This window comes from Pongo abelii, chromosome 1 (assembly GCF_028885655.2).
Source record: "Pongo abelii isolate AG06213 chromosome 1, NHGRI_mPonAbe1-v2.0_pri, whole genome shotgun sequence".
Classification (NCBI taxonomy): Eukaryota; Metazoa; Chordata; class Mammalia; order Primates; family Hominidae; genus Pongo; species Pongo abelii.
Window position 1 is genome coordinate 197222786 of NC_071985.2, and position 17298 is coordinate 197240083.

Genomic DNA, 17298 nt, shown 5'->3' on the forward strand with positions numbered 1-17298 from the left:
AGGCCCAGGCCCTGCCCCCGCGCAGGCCCCGCCCCCAGCGACCAGACCGGCGTGGCGCCGTGCTAGGCAGAGTTTACTTTCTCGCGTTTCCCAAAGTCGTGTGCAAGGACGTGGGTGGCCCCAGCCAGGTCAGGCCGCGGTCTCTTCCCAGGCCCACCCTCAGTAGGTCTGCGTCTGCGTGTGGATGATGCGCGGGGTCTGGGACTTCTGGGTCCCCTGCATCACCTGGACCTGGTCGGGAGTGACGTGGAGACTTTGTCAGGGGGCCACCCGCCGCCAGCCCCCTCCCGCCGGGACCCGCGCCTCACCTCCAGCTGCCGGCGCTGCTCCTTCTCGCTCTTCAGCTCCTCCCAGATGTCGGTCAGCTTCCTCCTGCGGGCCGAGGCGTAGGTGAGGGGCTGCGCAGGTGAGGGCTAGGGGGGACCCTACCTTCCACAACCCCCGCCACTGCCCACTCACTCCAGCTGCACCTCCATCAGCTCCAGCGCCCTCCTTAGAGACTCCACCTCGCCCCTCAGCGACGTTACATCGACTCCCTCATTCTTGTTTTCCGTGTAGTTTTGCGGGACCAGGGAGGGGAGGGTGAGCGTCTCTTGGGAGTCTGGAGACGGCTTGATAGGACGTGTTTTTTGGGCAAAGGCTCTTTCTATAGGGGGCACCTCCTCTTTTGGAGCCACTTCCTCTTTAGGGGGCACCTCTTTTGGGGGTAACTCCTCTTTCGGGGTTACCTCCTCCTTGGAAGCCACTCCCTCTTCGGGGAGCACCTCCTCTCTCAGAGGCCTCTCCTCGTTGGGGGGCGCCTCCTCTTCAGGGGTCCTCTCGTCTTTGGAAGGTGCCTCCTCTAGAAGGGTTGTAGCCTCTTTGTGGGGGTGGGGCTTCTCAAGGGCAGGCCTGGACGCTGGCCCAGACTTCAACTCAGCCTGGCGTGGGGAGCTGTCCCCTCTAACTAGGGGACATTTCATCTCTCCCAGGCACCTCTCTGAGGAAGGAGGCTGGGGTGGGGGTGCCTCTGGCGTGTGGGCCTCCTCCTGGGATGATGGATCCTCTTTGGCTACAAAGTACTTGACCTTCTGCAGGGTTTCCTCCGAAGAGAAGTGATGGAATTGAATGTCATCTCTGGTGGACACCTCTTCTTCAGAAAGCTCTGGAGTCAAGACCTTTTCTAGGGTGGGGACCTGATCCCCCAGAGGGGCCATCTTTGGATCAGGGACTTTATCCATAGGTGGGACTTCTAGGGCAGGGGCCTCTTCCACTGAAAAGACCCTCTCTGGAGTGGAGGGTTTGTCCACAGTCAGGGTCTCCTCTGGGATGATGGAGTTCTCTGGGATAGAAGACTTGTCCTCCGGAGTCACCATCTTCTCTGGGGTGGGGACTTTGTCAGGAGCTGGGATCTTCCCCGAGGTGGAGTTCCCTGGGATAGAGGCCTTGTCCCCTAGAGTGAGGGTCTTCTCTGGGGAGGGGACTTTGTCAGGAGCCGGGATCTTCTTGGAGCTGGGGGCGTTCTCTGGGGTGGCAGTCTTGTCCAGCATGGGGGTTCTCTTCACAGAGGGGGCCTTTGCCGGGCTGCTGTGCTCTTCCTCCTGCCGTGATGGGAGATGAAGTCTCAGCTGAGGTTGAGTCTGGTTCCCTTTGGCCTGGGAGACTTCACCCATGCACACTACAGCTGGGAACCAGCCTCTGCCCAGCATCCCCACTCTCCCATGTCTGCCGCCCCTCACCTGACTGGACACAGAGCGTTGCTGGGGAGTCTGGGTTTTGGATCGCTTTCGGCCAGGCTGACACGAACCCCCACTTTGGAAGCCACCATTGGGGCCTAAGAGAGCAGAACCTCAGGGACCCAAGCCTACTCTGACCCTCAGTCTCTTCCCACCTCTGTCCCTCCGCACAGCCACCCCCTCCCTGTCCTCCAGTCCTCCCCGCACTGGAGGAAGGCAGCCCTTGCCTGAGTCTCGGGAGGTGAGCTTCTGACTGTCCCTGCTGGGTGTCTGAGATGTCCTGGAACATATCTTCATCAAGCCCTCAGGGTGGGGCACAGGGAGGGGTGTTGCCTCCTACCCTCCTCCTTCCCCCAACCCCATCCTGCTCCTTACTTGGCTTTGCTGGGCCCAGTGGTGGCTGTTGCTAGCTTCTTGACTGTGGGGAGGGATGTTTTGGGCATCAGCTTTTTTGGTTCCTTAGTAGGAGCTGGGAAGAGAGGAGTGGAGTATTCATCCATCTGACAGTCGCTGGCCCTGTTTTGTGTTGTGTGCAGGGGACTATGGGCAGGAGGTTAATCTTGTTTGACTATGCGCCACCGTACCCAGCTAATTTTTGTATTATTATTATTATTATTTTACCCGGCTAATTTTTGTATTATTATTATTATTATTTGAGATGGAGTCTTGCTTCTGTCGCCCAGGCTGGAGTGCAGTGGTGCGATCTCAGCTCACTGCAAGCTCCGCCTCCCGGGTTCACGCCATTCTCCTGCCTCAGCCTCCCGAATAGCTCAGACTACAGGTGCCCGCCACCACACCCGGCTAATTCCTTTTTGTATTTTTAGTAGAGATGGGGTTTCACCGTGTTAGCCATGATGGTCTCGATCTCCTGATGTCATGATCCACCTGCCTTGGCCTCCCAAAGTGCTGGGATTACAGGCGTGAGCCACTGCACCCGACCAATTTTTGTATTTTTAGTAGAGACGGGGTTTCACCATGTTGGTCAGGCTGGTCTCGAACTCCTGACCTCAAGTGACCCAGCCTGCCTCAGGCCTCCCAAAGTGCTGGCATTACAGGTGTGAGCCATCACGCCCAGCCCACCCTCAGAATTGTTTATCTTCACTCTCATTTACTCTCTAAGAGATCTTACCCAGGCTTATGGGTTTAATTTTCATCAATAAGTCAATGACTCCCAAATTTTCATCTCTAGCTCCTTTCTCTCTGACTCCAGACTCATATCTGACTTCCCTCTCAATATTTACACTTGGAGAGCTGATGGGCATCACACTCTTAACATATCCCAAACCAATCTCTTGCTTCCCAAACCCATGCCCCTTGAACCTACCCCTTTCCCCACGGTCCCTATCTGGCTCATTTACCCACTTGTTTGGATGACAAATGACTTATTTCCTTATGAGGCACATCCAAACCATCAGCAAATCCTGTCCACACTACTGTCCAAATATTTCCTGAAGTCAATCACTTGTCACCACCTCCACCACTAAGTGCTCTAGATCAAGTCACCACCACCTTCACCTGGACATTCCAACAGCCTCCAACCTGGGATTTGGCTGTACCCATCCAACCTAGAGTGTGTTCTTCCCACAGCAGCCAGACTGAGCTTGTGTTCTATTGGGGAAGCAGACATAAATACAAGGAGTAAAATACACAGTGTGTTAGAGAGTTATTAAGCGTGACTGACAAGACTAGGCAGAGGGGCCAGGCGTGGTGGCCCACACCTGTAAACCCGGCACTTTGAGTCCAAGGTAGGCAGATTACTTGAGGTCAGGAGTTCAAGACCAGCCTGGTCAACATGGTGAAACCCCGTCTCTACTAAAAATACAAAAATTAGCCAGGCATGGTGGTGTGCGCCTGTAATCCCAGCTACTCCGGAGGCTGAGGCAGGAAAATTGCTTGAACCTGGGAGGGCAGAGGTTACAGTGAGCCAAGATCGCGCCACTGTACTCCAGCCTGGGTGACAAGAGTTAAACTCCGTCTCAAAAAAACAAAACAAAACAAAAAAACACTAGGCAGAGGAAGGAACCATTTTAAATGGGGTGGCCAGAGAAGGGCACACTAAGGTGACATCGGCATCACCTGAAGGCAGTTACACACAGTGACATTCAGATCCACAGAAAAACAGCCACTATGGCATGTGCACAAGTGCTGATGTTAACTCCTACATATAATCACACACAGATACGTATACAAATCCACAAATCTGACGGTGGGGGCATGGATCCCACAGCCAGACACCAGGCTCTGAATTTCAGCTCCACTCCTTGCTAGTTGTGTGAGAACTTCCTAAGTGATCTATGCCTCAGTGTCCTCATTCATAAAACATGGACAACTAACACACACCTTGTAGGGTGGTTGTGAGGTCTGAGTGACTTTTAATACATGTGAGGTGCTTAGAAGACTGTTTGGCAGCCAGATGGTCAAAGCTCAGTAAATGTTAACTTTGACTTCTTACATTCTTACAGTATGGCTGATTAGGTGCTCTGTAGGGCGCTCCCACTAGGAAGCAATTATATCCTGCTGAGGACACAATTTTGAGGCACCATTGGACTTAAAAGAGGTAAAGGAGGTCTACAAAAGAGAGGACTGGGCCGGGTGCAGTGGCTCACACCTGTAGTCCCAGCACTCCCAGTGGCTCACGTCTGTAATCCCAGTGCTTTCAGTCCCAGCTACTTGGGGGGCTGAGGCAGGAGAATCACTTGAACCTGGGAGGCGGAGGTTGCAGTGAGCCAAATCACGCCATTGCACTCCAGCCTGGGTAACAAGAGCAAAACTCAGTCTCAAAAAAAAAAAAAAAAAGAGAGAGAGAACTGAAGTCAGAAAGGCAGAGGGAGGGAGGGCAGCTCTGTTCTGTGGCTACTGAGCCGGGGCCCTGTGATGTGATGCCAGGGCCTTGGGCTCTGCTCCCTCAGCTCACCACAGGCCCCAAGCTCAGTACCACACAGCAGTGCTACCTTTCTTCAGGAGGACTGAAGCAGCTTCTGGTGGGTGGTGTTCTCTGGCTACTGGGAGAAGTAAAAGCAAATTCTCGGCCAGGCGCGGTGGCTCACGCCTGTAATCCCACACTTTGGGAGGCCGAGGCAAGTGGATCACCTGAGGTCAGGAGTTCGAGACCAGCCTGGCCAACATGGTGAAACCTCATCTCTACTAAAACTACAAAAATTAGCCAGGCGTGGTGGCGCGTGCCTGTAATCCCAGCTACCGGGGAGGCTGAAGCACGAGAATTGCTTGAACCCGGAAGGAGGAGGTTGCAGTGAGCTGAGATCGCATCATTGCACTCCAGCCTGGGCGACAGAGCAAGACTTCATCTCAAACAAAACAAAACAAAACAAAAAATAAAAGCAAATTCTCACTGGAAGAAGTCTTCTTCTACTAAGGCCTGCAAGAGTCCCACAGATTAAAATCCAGCTATCAGCTCATAAATAAAGGTCATAAAACACGCTAGAGGGCAGGTCACCAAGAATGGAGTCAGCAGACACAACACACAACAGATAGTGGAACTGTCAGGTAGAGAACACTGCACAGTTATATATAAAATATTTGAAGAAATTCAGGATGTGCATGCAACAAAGGACAATCAGGAGTAACCACGCAGGTTTGGAAAATTATCACACAGAAAATGGAATTATTAGAGATGAAAAATAGCATTCTTGAAAAAGAAATGCAACATAAATCCACTTATTTACATGTATATTGCTTATGTTACCGGTACAGGTTACAGAGCAGAGTAAACAGAGCCAAAAGGCTAGAGAATTTGTAAACTAGAGGTGCAGTGAGACAAGGAATGAACAGCGTGACAGCAATGTTAGGAGGGAGGAATGACAGAAGCAGGGTTTGGCTCTGGCTGAATGAGGTGGCAGACAAATCCTCTCTTCACAAGGCAGCTATGAAGCTGGACAAAAATGATCCAACAGGCCGGGTGCGGTGGTTCACGCCTGTAATCCCAGCACTTTGGGAGGCTGAGGTGTGCAGATCACCTGAGGTCAGGAGTTCGAGGCCAGCCTGGCCAACATGGTGAAACCCCCTCTCTGAAAAATAAAAAAATTAGCTGGGCATGATGTTGGGTGCCTGTAATCCCAGCTACTCAGAAGGCTAAGGTGGGAGAATCGCTTGAACCCAGGAGGCAGGGGTTGCAGTGAGCTGAGATCATGCCATTACACTCCAGCCTGGGAGACAGAGCGAGACTCCTTCCCCCCACCCCCCAAAAAAAAGAAAAAGAAAAATCCAACAACCATTTCAATGCTCTGGAAATTATCCAAAGGCATGAGATAATTTGCAAAGGATTTTTTTTTGAGACAGAGTCTCGCTCTGTTGCCTAGGCTGGAGTGCAGTGGCGCGATCTTGGCTCACTACAACCTCCACCTCACAGGTTCAAGCGATTCTTGTGCCTCAGCCTCCCAGATAGTTGGGATGACAGGTGCCCGCCACCACGCCCTGCTAATTTTTGTATTTTTTGGTAGAGACAGGGTTTCGCCATGCTGGTCAGGCTGTTCTCAAACTCCTGACCTCAAGCAATCTGCCCACCTCAGCCTCCCAAAGTGCTGGGATAATTTGCAGAGCATTTTGTATGCTTGATAATGTTCTTGCCTAGGGCCATTTTCATCCCGGACCCCTCAGCTTGGTCCACATGGATGTTCTGCAGGGTAGGGCAAACTGTGAGGATCAGCAGCTTAACTGGCTAAGTTGAAAGCAGCTCAATTTGGAGTGTAATCTTGGGATTTGACATTGGTTCTAAAGCACAGCCAACCAAAAACATAGATAAATGGGACTTCATCAAAATTTAAAACTTTTGTACATCAAGGGACACCATCAAGAAAGTGAAAAGACAACCTAAAGAATGAGAGGAAAACTTTGGGAGGCCGAGGTGGGTGGATCACAAGGTCAGGAGTTCAAGACCACCTGGGCAACATGGCAAAACCCCATCTCTACTAAAAATACAAAAAATTAGCCAGGTGTGGTGGCGCACGCCTGTCATCCTAGCTACTTGGGAGGCTGAGGCAGGAAAATCGCTTGAACCCAGGAGGCGGAGGTTTCAGTGAGCTGAGATCACGCCACTGCACTCCAGCCTGGGTGACAGAGCAAGACTTAAAAAAAAAAAAAAAAAAAAAGAATGGGAGAAAATATTGCAAACCATATATATATATATGCATATATATGATTACGGACTTTTATCTAGAATATAGAGAACTCTTCTAACTCAATAGTAAAAAGACAAATAATCCAATTTTTTAAATGGGCAAAGGATCCAAACAGACATTTCTCCAAAAGAAATAAGCACATGAAAATATGCTCAGCATCATTAGCCATCAGAGAAATGCAAATCAAAACCACAATGAGATACCACTTCATACCCACTAGGACAGTTTTCATTAAAAAGATAACAAAAACAGCTGAGTGAAGTGCCTCACAACTGTAATCCCAGTATTTTGGGAGGCCAAGGCAGGAGGCTCACTTGAGCATAGGAGTTCTACATTAGCCTGGGCAACATAGCAAGACCTTTTCTTTACAATAAACTTAAAAACTAGCCAGGTGTGGTGGTGCACACCTATAGTCCTAGCTCTAGCTACTCGGGAGGCTGAAGTGGGAGGATCACTTGAGGTTTGAGGCTGCTGTGAACTCCCATTGTGCCACCACACTCCAGCCTAGGCAACACAGCAAGACCCTATCTCTCCAAAATAAAAGAGTATACTATGAACAACTTTAGTTAAAATTTCTTTAACTATTAAAGAAATTGAAGAAGTTGTTTAAAATAATCCCATAATGAAAAAAAATATGGCAAGATGAATTTACAGCCAAGTTTTACCAGCTTTGCAAGGAAAGATGATTCCCATCTTATTTATGTATTTATTTTGAGACAGAGTCTCACTCTGTCACCGAGGCTGGAGTGCAGTGACGCGATCTCAGCTCACTGCAACCTCTGCCTCCTGGGTGAACAAGCAATTCTCCTGTCTCAGCTTCCCGAGTAGCTGGGACTACAGGCATGTGCCACCATGCCCGGCTAATTTTTTGTATTTTTAGTAGAGACGGGGTTTCACCGTGTTAGCCAAGATGGTCTCGGTTTCTTGACCCCATGATCTGTCCGCCTCAGCCTCCCAAAGTGCTGGGATTACCGGCATAAGCCACCATGCCCGGCCCATTCCCATTTTATATAAGATCCACCAGATAGGCCAGGTGTGGTGGCTCACATCTGTAATCCCAGCACTTTGGGAGGCCAAGCCGGGCGGACCACAAAGTCAGGAGTTCGAGACCAGCCTGGCCAACATGGTGAAACCCTGTCTCTACTAAAAATACAAAAAAATTTAGCCAGATGTGGTGGTGCACACCTGTAGTCCCAGCTACCTGGGAGGCTGCCACAGAATTGCTTGAACCCGGGAGATGGAGGTTGCAGTGAGCTGAGATCACGCCACTGCACTCCAACCTAGGCGACAGAATGAGACTCTGTCTCAAAAGAAAGAAAAAGGAAGAAAAGGGAAAACTAGATTCAAAATCAGGAACATGACAATGATGTTCACCATCACTACTTCTATTTAATATTGTATGAGAGATCCTAATAACTATAATAAATTAACAAAAGGAAATTAAAAGGCAGGAGTGAAGAGAATGACACAAAAATTATTATTCACAAATGATTTGCCTGTCTTCACAGGAAACTTGTAAGAATCTACAAATGAATTGCTGGAAATAATCAGAGTTTAGCACCATGGCTGGCTATAAAAACAATATACAAAAATCAATGCATTTCTGTATTCCTGCAATAAACAGAAGAATGTCTATTTTTTAAAAGACACAATAAAAACTCTGAGATACCTAAGAATATCTGGGAATAAACCTTATGAAAATTATAGTCTTATGGCCGTGTGCGGTGGCTCACGCCTGTAATCCCAGCACTTTGGGAGGCCGAGGCAGACGGATCACAAGGTCAGGAGATCAAGACCATCCTAGCTAACATGGTGAAACCCCGTCTCTACTAAAAATACAAAAAATTAGCCGGGCGTGGTAGCGAGCGCCTGTAGTCCCAGCAACTCCAGAGGCTGAGGCAGGAGAATGGCGTGAACCCGGGAGGCGGAGCTTGCAGTGAGCAGAGATCTCGCCACTGCACTCCAGCCTGGGTGACAAAGCAAGACTCTGTCTCAAAAAAAAAAGAAAAAAAAAGAAAATTATAGTTTTATGTATAAAACTAAGCCAGGCACCATGGCTCACACCTCTAATCCCAGCACTTTGGGAGGCCAAGACAGGAGAATTGCTTGAGCCCAGGAGTTCGAGACCAGCCTGGGCAACACAGTGAGACCCCATCTCTACAAAAAGATTAAAAGATTAGCTGCACATGGTGGCTTGTGCCTGTAGCCCCAGCTACAAGAGAGGCTGAGGTGAAAGAATCGCTTAAGCCCAGGAGGTTGAAGCTGCAATGAGCTACAATTGCCACTGTACTCCAACCAGGGCAACAAAGACCCAATGACCCTTTCTCAAAAAAAAAAGAAACCCCCAAAATTGTATAAAACTCACATGTAGAAAATAATAAATGATGCTGGAACAACTCATTGTCCATAGGGAAAAAGGTATAATTGTATCACTCATTAAAATCACTACTACATGAATAAAAGCACTAATATGAAAAGCAACATTTTAAAGGTTTTAGGCCGGGCACGGTGGCTCATGCCTGTAATCCCAGCACTCTGGGAGGCCAAGGCGGGCGGATCATGACGTCAGGAGATTGAGACCATCCTGGCTAACACGGTGAAACCCCGTCTCTACTAAAAATACAAAAAATTAGCCGGGCGTGATGGCGGGCGCCTGTAGTCCCAGCTACTCTGGAGGCTGAGGCACGAGAATGTCGTGAACCCGGGAGGCAGAGCTTGCAGTGAGCCGAGACTGCACTACTGCACTCCAGCCTGGGCGACAGTGCAGACTCCGTCTAAAAACAATCAATCAAACAAACAAACAACAACAAAAAAAAAACCCAGCAAATCTCAGCCAGGCACGGTGGCTCACGCTTGTAATCCTAGCACTTTGGGAGGCCAAGGCAGGTGGATTGCCTGAGCTCAGGAGTTCAAGACCAGCCTGGGCAACCCTGTGAAACCCCGTCTCTACTAAAATACAAAATATTAGCCGGGCATGGTGGTGGGTGCCTGTAGTCCCAGCTACTCCGGAGGTGGAGGCGGGAGAATCGCTTGAACCTGGGAGGCGGAGGTTGCAGTCAGGGGAGACTGCGCCACTGCACTCCAGCCTGGGCAACAAAGAGAGACTCTGTCTCCATAAAACAAACAAACAAACAAAAGAACCCAGCAAGTCTCAGAAGACTATAAACATGCTACCATTTTTATGAAGCTCAAAACCAAAAATGAATTTAGTGATACAGTGTTTAGACACATACTTTTGTAAGAAAACTTAAAAACTTGGGGGAACCATAAAGATAAAATTGAAGATAGTGGTTACCTTTGGGGTGAGGGAAGTGGTAGAATGGGAAAGAACAGGCAGTGTTCTAGTCCTTAGGTTTAGGTGACACACCATGAGTGTTCGTGGGTGTTAATTTTTTTTTTTTTGGAGACACAGTCTCATTCTGTCACCTACGCTGGCGTACAGTGGCATGATCTCAGCTCACTGCAACCTCCCCCTCCCTGGTTCAAGTGATTCTCCTGCCTCAGCCTCCCAAGTAGCTGGGATTACAGGCATGCCTACCACGCCTGGCTAATTTTTGTATTTTTATAGTAGAGACAAGGTTTTGCCATGTTGGCCAGGCTGGTCTTGAACTCCTAACCTCAGGTGATCCACTTGACTTGGCCTCCCAAAGTGCTGAGATTACAGGCGTGAACCACTGTGCCTGGCCCGTGGGTGTTAAATTTTATAACATATGTGTTATATATACTTTTGACATGTGTCAAATATTACATTAAAAGATAAATAAGGCTGGGTGCAGTGGCTCACGCTTGTAGTCCCAGCACTTTGGGAGGCCAAGGCGGGTGGATCACGAGGTCAGGAGATTGAGACCATCCTGGCTAACATGGTGAAACCCCGTCTCTATTAAAAATACAAAAAATTAGCTGGGCGTGGTGGCGGGCGCCTGTAGTCCCACCTACTTGAGGCAGAAGAATGGCGTGAACCCAGGAGGCGGAGCTTGCAGTGAGCCGAGATTGAGCCACTGCACTCCAGCCTGGGCAACAGAGCGAGACTCTGTCTCAAAAAAATAAATAAAAAAAGATAAAAGACATCTCACAGATACACAGACAGAGCTATTCACTGACACATAAGACACGTGAACATACTCAGCCTTATATATGAACAGATTCATGTTTCCTTACAAAATGAAACAAATCTATACCCACCAATAGCCACATTCTCAAGACACACAGAGAAACACTGAAATATTAACACACACACAAACTGACCCACATATTGATTCACATACATTCCTACCCAGCTTTTGACCCACAGGTGAGGGGGCTCCTATAGGGGCATACTGGACCACTGGGGTGCTGTGGGTGTTTATAAGCAACTGGACTGGTGGGTCTCCCAGAGAACACCCCCCAATCCCAGGCTCCCTGGGCACTCACCTGATTCCCGAGATACCACTTTCCGTGGGACCAGCTTCTTGATCTATGCAGAAAAGAAGTAAAGGTTGAGCATCCTAATCTAAAAATCAGAAATCCAAAATGCAGGCCAGGCGTGGTGGCTCACACCTATAATCCCAGCACTTTGGGAGGCCACGGTGGGTGGATCACTTGAGGACAGAAGTTCGAGACCAGCCTGGCCAACATGGCAAAATCCCGTCTCTACTAAAAATACAAAAATTAGCTGAATGTGGTGGCATGCACATGTAATCCCAGCTACTCTGGAGGCTGAGGCAGGAGAGTCGCTTTAACCTGAGAGGGGGAGGTTGCAGTGAGTGGCGATCCTGCCACTGCACTCCAGTCTGTGCAACAGAGCGAGACTCTGTCTCCAAGAAAAAAAAAAAATCTAGAATGCTCCAAAATCTGAAACTTTTTGAGTGCCAACATAATGCCTTAAGTGGAAAATTCCACACCTGACCTAACTCATGTAACAGGTCTCAGTCAAAATTTGTTTCATGCACAAAATTATTAAAAATACTGCACAAAATCACCTTCAGGCTATGGTTTAAGGTGTATATGAAACATAAATGAATTTCATGTTTAGGTTGGGGTCCCATTCCCAAGCTATCTCTCTCTCTTTTTTTTTTTTTGAGATAGAGTCTTGCTCTTGTCGCCTAGGCTGGAGTGCAATGGCACAATCTCGGCTCACTGCAACCTCCGCCTCCTGAGTAGCTGAGATTACACATGCATGCCACCACGCCCAGCTAATTTTTGTATTTTTAGTAAAGATGGGTTTCACCATGTTGGCCAGGCTAGTCTTGAACTCCTGACTTCGTGATCCACCTGCCTCGGCCTCCCAAAAGTGCTGGGATTACAGGCGTGAGCCACTGCGCCCGGCAGCTATCTCATGTATATGCAAAAATTCCCAAATCCGAAACACTTCTGGTCCCAAGCCTTTTGGATGAGGGATACTAAACTGGTATTAGAATCCAAAAGGAGCCCCCACATGTCTAGGTCTGCCCTCATTTAGTGACCCTCCAGCTAGGTCTGGAGAGTGCCCATGATCCCCACCTTTGTCCAAAATAGCCTGCCCCCGCCACCTGAGTGTCTTGGCTCTGTACTCACGGGGGGTGGTGGGAGTACGAAGTTGTCTGGAAAAACTCCTCTTCGTCCTTGACACTCTCCTTCCCACCAGCCCTTATCCTCTGTGGTCTGGAAAAGAAACACGCCAGTAGGGAGGTGAGCCAGGTCCCCCAAGGTCCTTTCCGGGGTCCCACTCCTTCTTATAGATATAATTTCAACATTTATTTTACATTCAGGGGGTACATGTGCAGGTCCACCCTTTCTCAACACCCGCTTCCCTGGGCCCTCCCACCCTGTTCCTCTCATACCTTGCTGAGTACTTTCACCACGTCCCCCCTCCGCAGTGCCAACTCGTCTGGGGCCTCAGGCTGGTAGTCAAACAGGACCCTGTAGGCCTCAGGGTGGGAGACTGGGAAGAGGTCAGTCCACTGTCCTCTGAAGCCAAGCCTCCCCCATCCATCAGCAGCCCCCACCTCCATCAGCCTAGCTGGCCCACCGAGTCACAACCTTGGGAGTGGCTGAGGGAGTGGGGGACCCTTTGGATGGGTGCTCACCTGTCTGCAGGTAGTCTGGAGGGCTGTCATAGGCCAGGCTGCTCAGCTAGTGGGGGAAGGGGCAGGGAGGAACTAGATGAGCCTCCAACCACCCCAAGAGGAACTCACCACCTCTGTGCCCACTCTGAGCCAACTTACCTTGGGAGGCTGCTGGGGACCAGGGCTGACTGAAGGCATGTCTGGATTACCAAGGCCTGGTGGGGGACAGTGAGGTTAGGGAGGGTGCTAATTCACAGGTTAGGTCATGGGAGAGGGTCAAAGGGGTCACAGGGTCAGGATATGTGAATCACAGGCTCATGCCACTGGGAGGGTCATTGGAGATTGTGAGTCACAGGATCACAGGGTCGAGGTCTCACTTGGGGGCCCACTGTCCAGCAGTTCCACAAAGTTGGACGGGAAGGCTCCCAGCTGCCCGTTCTTCTTCCCCAGCCACCAGCCGTCCTCAATCTGAGGAGAGGGGAGGACGCAGGGGCATCTGGTTCTGCCCCAAGGGTCCCTAGGATAATCTGCCACCCTTGGTTCTGCCCAAGCGCCCCTTCCTCCCTCCTTCTCTCCCGCGCTTCCCCATATCTGCGCCGTCGCCATTCCCACCGTCCAAACCCTCACTTCCCACCCCACTCACTTGGGAGGCGTGTTCCATCATCTTCCCCCAAACGGTCCCATCACCTCAACCCTCACCTCCTTTATCATTTCCACGATCTCCCCAGCTTGCAGCTTCAGCTCGTCCGCCTGCTCTGGGCTGTAGCTGAAGTTCACTTTGCACCATCTTTGGGGCCTCGGGTGTTTGGCAGGGTGACCTAGCACCGGACAAGCGCGGCTGAGCTCCAGCCGGATGCCCCAGTCAGAGGAGCTGGGGGAAGCGCAAGGCGCGCACGTAGCCTTGGTACCTCCAGCCCCGCCCCAGGGCGGAGCATTGTACTCTAGAACCAATCACAGGCCGCAGGGCGGCCCCCCGAGGTCCCGCCCAGAGCCGCGCCCGTCACTAAGAGCCGGAGGCGCTGGGGTCGCACTGACTCCGCGCACCTGCCCACCGACGCCCATCCCGGCCTACCGACGCACATCCCGGCCCACCGGCGCCCGTCCCAGCCCTTGCGCTCACCTCGGCGGCGCGCACAGCGCGGCCTCCGCGCCTCTCCGGAGCCCCGCAGGGTCTCTGGGATCTCCTGGGAATCAGGGCACGGGGAAGGTGCTCTCAGCTCCCGGGGAGCGCGCGCTGAGACCCCACAGCCCGCCCCTGGCTCGGCCTCACCTGCACCAGGCGTTCGGGAAAGAGGCCATAGCGGCCCCCAAACTCTCCGCGAAGCCAGCCCCGCGCGGGCACCCAGCGCACCTGCCGGACCACGTCCCCGGGCGCCAGACTCAGCTCGTCCTCCTTCTGCGCGCGGTATCCGGCCAGGACGAGGACTTCTGCGGGCGGAAGACGGGGCCGGCGCGCGGCTCAGAAAGGCCCAGCCGGGGCAGCCTGGCTAGGGCGGGCGTGTCCCCATGCACTGTAGAGGGCAGCGGGGGTCGGGGGGTGGTGTGGGCTCTTGCTATGTCCACGGTTGCAGAGAGAGGCCACCTCAAAGCCTCCGCACTTACCCATGGTTTCCGGGGCGACCTCCAGAGCCCGGCAGCTCCCTCTGACGGCCGAGTACTGGGCCCGCGCAGGGTGCGACCTGAGGCAAGACAGTAGGGTAAAGGAGGCGTAGCCGCCATCCGATAGGTCGGGCCAGGTGCTGGGAGTGGGTGTGGAGAGGGGGCGGCCAGGCTCAGCAGGTCCGGCCCCCAACCCCGGGGTGAGGAGGACTCCAGGGTCTCTGGCCTGTGCAGCGGTCAAAGCTCCGTCACAGGTTCTTCCCGCCCACCTACATTTTAGGCCAGCCGCCTCTCCCTTTCGCTCAGTTTTTGCCCGGAGGCTCCCAGCTACAATTTGCACAGAGCCTTTCCAGGCCCACCCTCCCCCCGCTCACAAGCTTTTGGCTTCAGGGGAAAAGGTGGGGAGAGGCACATACCAGGGTGGGGCCCCCCAGCAGGTAGCAACCGCTCTAAACCGGCCTTGAGTGAACGAAGTGGCTGCCCTTGTACCAGCAATAGCTTTGAGTGGGCACTTCCAGTCCGCTTTCCTTCAAGGCGTACTCCTCTCTGGGCCCGTACCCACCATCTACCCCCATATATAGGAAGGAGACAGCACAGACCCCTGATTTGGGGCCAGAGGTCTAGTTTGGTTTCAGAAAACACCTCCAGGTTCTCCCTGGGAGTTAGGCCGGGAGAATGAATTTTACGAGCTTCCAAGATTTCTGCTCACAGTTGAGTCCCCAGCCGGCAGGAGTCTGAAGGTTAGGGCCCACCCTATGGCCAGTCCTTGTGGGATAGGCTCTTTCAGGCAGAAGGCTGAGCCTACTAACCACATCCCTTGATCCCTGCCCCACCACCATGGAGGAAGCCAAAGTCCTTGCCTATGACAGGAAAAAATCTGTTTCTCCTGGGGTGTCCAAGGTACACAGTGCTCCTCCCAGGAACGACTGCCTGTCTGGGATTCCAGCAGCCTGCGCAAGGTCCCACAGGCTCTTTGTCTTTCAGGTTTTCTGAAACTGCCGTGGGAAGTTATCTACCACCCTCAACACACAAACACACTCAGGGTGACAATGAACAGAGCCCGTTTACATCTGCCACTTCATTTATTTTATTTGCAGGAGGAGTTGAAACAAATTTTAAGGGAGATTTTCATTTTCCCCCAAACATGAATCATTCAAGTAAAACCAACTTAACTATAGAAATGTAGCAAAGTAAGGGGAAAGCAGCACAACAACCCAAGAGGCAAAGGCTGGGGGGGAGAGGTGGGTGCAGTCCGCATATAACATATGCATAAATGCCTTATGATTCACCTGCTCAGGACCGCCTCCCCAGAAGGCAAGCACAAGGACCCATTTTAAGAGGATGTTTCCCCCCAAACATCTGAGAATGCTTCAACTTAAACAGCTTAAGGTTAAAAAGACAAAGAAAAAAAAAAGAAACCCAAAAAAACCCCATGAACCACCCAGCCATAACCACCTTCCTTAATCGATCATAGGAGTTTCTTTTCATTTTATAAAAAGATTAATAAAAAATATTGAAAAAATTTTCTCATCTTATATTTGTAAAGATAATAGAATTCATAAGTTTCTTAGAAAACAGACCAGACACTGCCCTCCAGTTTCCACCCCGTTGCTGAGAGGATCAGCAGGACTAGAAAGTTTGGGATACTGGAGCTGCTGGTGGAGAACGGGGAAGTCCAGCCCAGAAGAACTCAGGAAATAGGGCTCAGGGGGCACGTGAGGTGTGGTAAGGAGCAACTCCACGTGATACATGGCTGCGCAGAAAAGGGGAACACAAGGTGGTCGGAAAGGCCTTAAACTCCTCCTTGACATACAAAACCGGTTTTTACAAAGATCCAAGCAGTTTGGTCCCAAACTGAGGTGAACACTTCAAAGTTTATTCACATGCTTTTGTTTTCTCTTTCAAGAATCAAAGTTTCCCAAATTAAATGTTTCTAATATTACTACATATGCCTAAAAAAAGAAAAAAAAAAAAGAAAAGGAGGGGGCTTTTAAAATCAGGACGGGGGAAAAGAGATCGAAAATCATCAAATTAGTCATCTTAGCTCCAAATGAAATGAAATTAGAACAAAACTGTTGGTTTCTAATAGGAAACAAAAATCCAAGCATCGCTCTCCCGCCCTACCCCTGCCCCCACCCCACACACCAACAACAAATGAGAAAAACAGCTAAAGCCCAATGCGTTGTGTTCTGCTCAAAAGCTGGGCCTGACCCCCGGGCTCCACGGCCAGCCTCCTCTGTCCAGTGGGAGACAGCGCCAGGGATGCCTTTCGTGGTAGTACAATATGCGAGGCTGGTGGGGGGTGGGGGTAGGATTTTCAGAATCTTCTTGAGGTTCCTCTGTTAAGCTCTCACCAGCCATCTTCCCAGCGCCTCTCCCCTGGGCAGGAATCCCGTCAAGGGTGGCCCCTACTCGGTTGTGGGCTGTATATTGTCCTTCTCTTCTCGGTTCTCTGTCCCACTCTCGTCGTCTTCAATCTCCCCTTCCTCCCCACTGAACTTGTCATGGGCCCACTTTGGACTGGTACTTGATTTCCGGAACATGAACCGGCCCCGACCCCGAGGAAAGGCTCCTCGGCCCCGGCCCCGGCTCACCCACTTGTCACTGCCTTCACCTTCACGGTCATCATGCTGAGGGGAAAGAAAACTGCCATCAGTGCCAGAGTGAACAAGATGTGGCCAGAGCTCTCTTCTCTGCACCCACCCAAATGTGCCTTTCCCAGAAGAACCTGTGCCCTAACCCAGCCTTTTGCTCCTTTTCTGCACTTCTCCCTGTCCCCCACTCCAAAAATGCCAGTGGTTCAGATCCACGAGAATATCAGTTAGG

At 51.1% G+C, this 17298-nt stretch overlaps 2 protein-coding genes across 10 annotated transcripts in view; both read right to left on the bottom strand.

The window, feature by feature from the left end:
- Positions 1 to 56: 56 nt before the first annotated feature.
- SH3D21 (SH3 domain containing 21) lies at positions 57 to 14695 on the bottom strand. Of its 4 annotated transcripts, none has more exons than XM_009252503.3 (16): positions 14476 to 14695; positions 14144 to 14301; positions 13994 to 14057; positions 13573 to 13691; positions 13251 to 13341; positions 13033 to 13088; positions 12895 to 12940; positions 12649 to 12749; positions 12383 to 12469; positions 11261 to 11303; positions 2091 to 2184; positions 1943 to 1995; positions 1719 to 1813; positions 460 to 1580; positions 309 to 372; positions 57 to 231 (listed from the first exon to the last, which is right to left on the bottom strand). In XM_009252503.3, exons 1-16 carry the CDS (start codon positions 14477 to 14479, stop codon positions 160 to 162), a joined length of 2268 nt encoding a protein of 755 aa, XP_009250778.3. In that variant the 5' UTR covers positions 14480 to 14695; the 3' UTR covers positions 57 to 159. The 4 variants fall into 4 exon arrangements, with proteins under 4 accessions (XP_009250778.3, XP_054411253.1, XP_054411256.1 ...); XM_054555278.1 differs by having other exon boundaries at positions 14225 to 14301; positions 14476 to 14494; XM_054555281.1 differs by lacking the exons at positions 13251 to 13341; positions 14476 to 14695 and having other exon boundaries at positions 14144 to 14268.
- An 840-nt stretch (positions 14696 to 15535) lies between these two features.
- THRAP3 (thyroid hormone receptor associated protein 3) overlaps positions 15536 to 17298 on the bottom strand; it is a 77521-nt gene continuing 75758 nt past the window's right edge. For all 6 annotated transcript variants that reach the window (XM_024248394.3, XM_024248401.3, XM_024248380.3 and 3 more), the window contains one exon: positions 15536 to 17102. In XM_024248394.3, coding sequence (XP_024104162.1) covers positions 16881 to 17102 — 222 coding nt within the window. In that variant the 3' untranslated portion in view covers positions 15536 to 16880. The remainder of the gene's footprint in view (positions 17103 to 17298) is intronic.

Coding starts and splice junctions, on each gene's coding strand:
- SH3D21 (XM_009252503.3), bottom strand. Junction 12,941..13,032: donor GTCCCCAGCAGCCTCCCAAG/GTAAGTTGGCTC, acceptor TTCCCCCACTAG/CTGAGCAGCCTGGCCTATGA. Junction 373..459: donor CTGATGGAGGTGCAGCTGGA/GTGAGTGGGCAG, acceptor CTCGGCCCGCAG/GAGGAAGCTGACCGACATCT.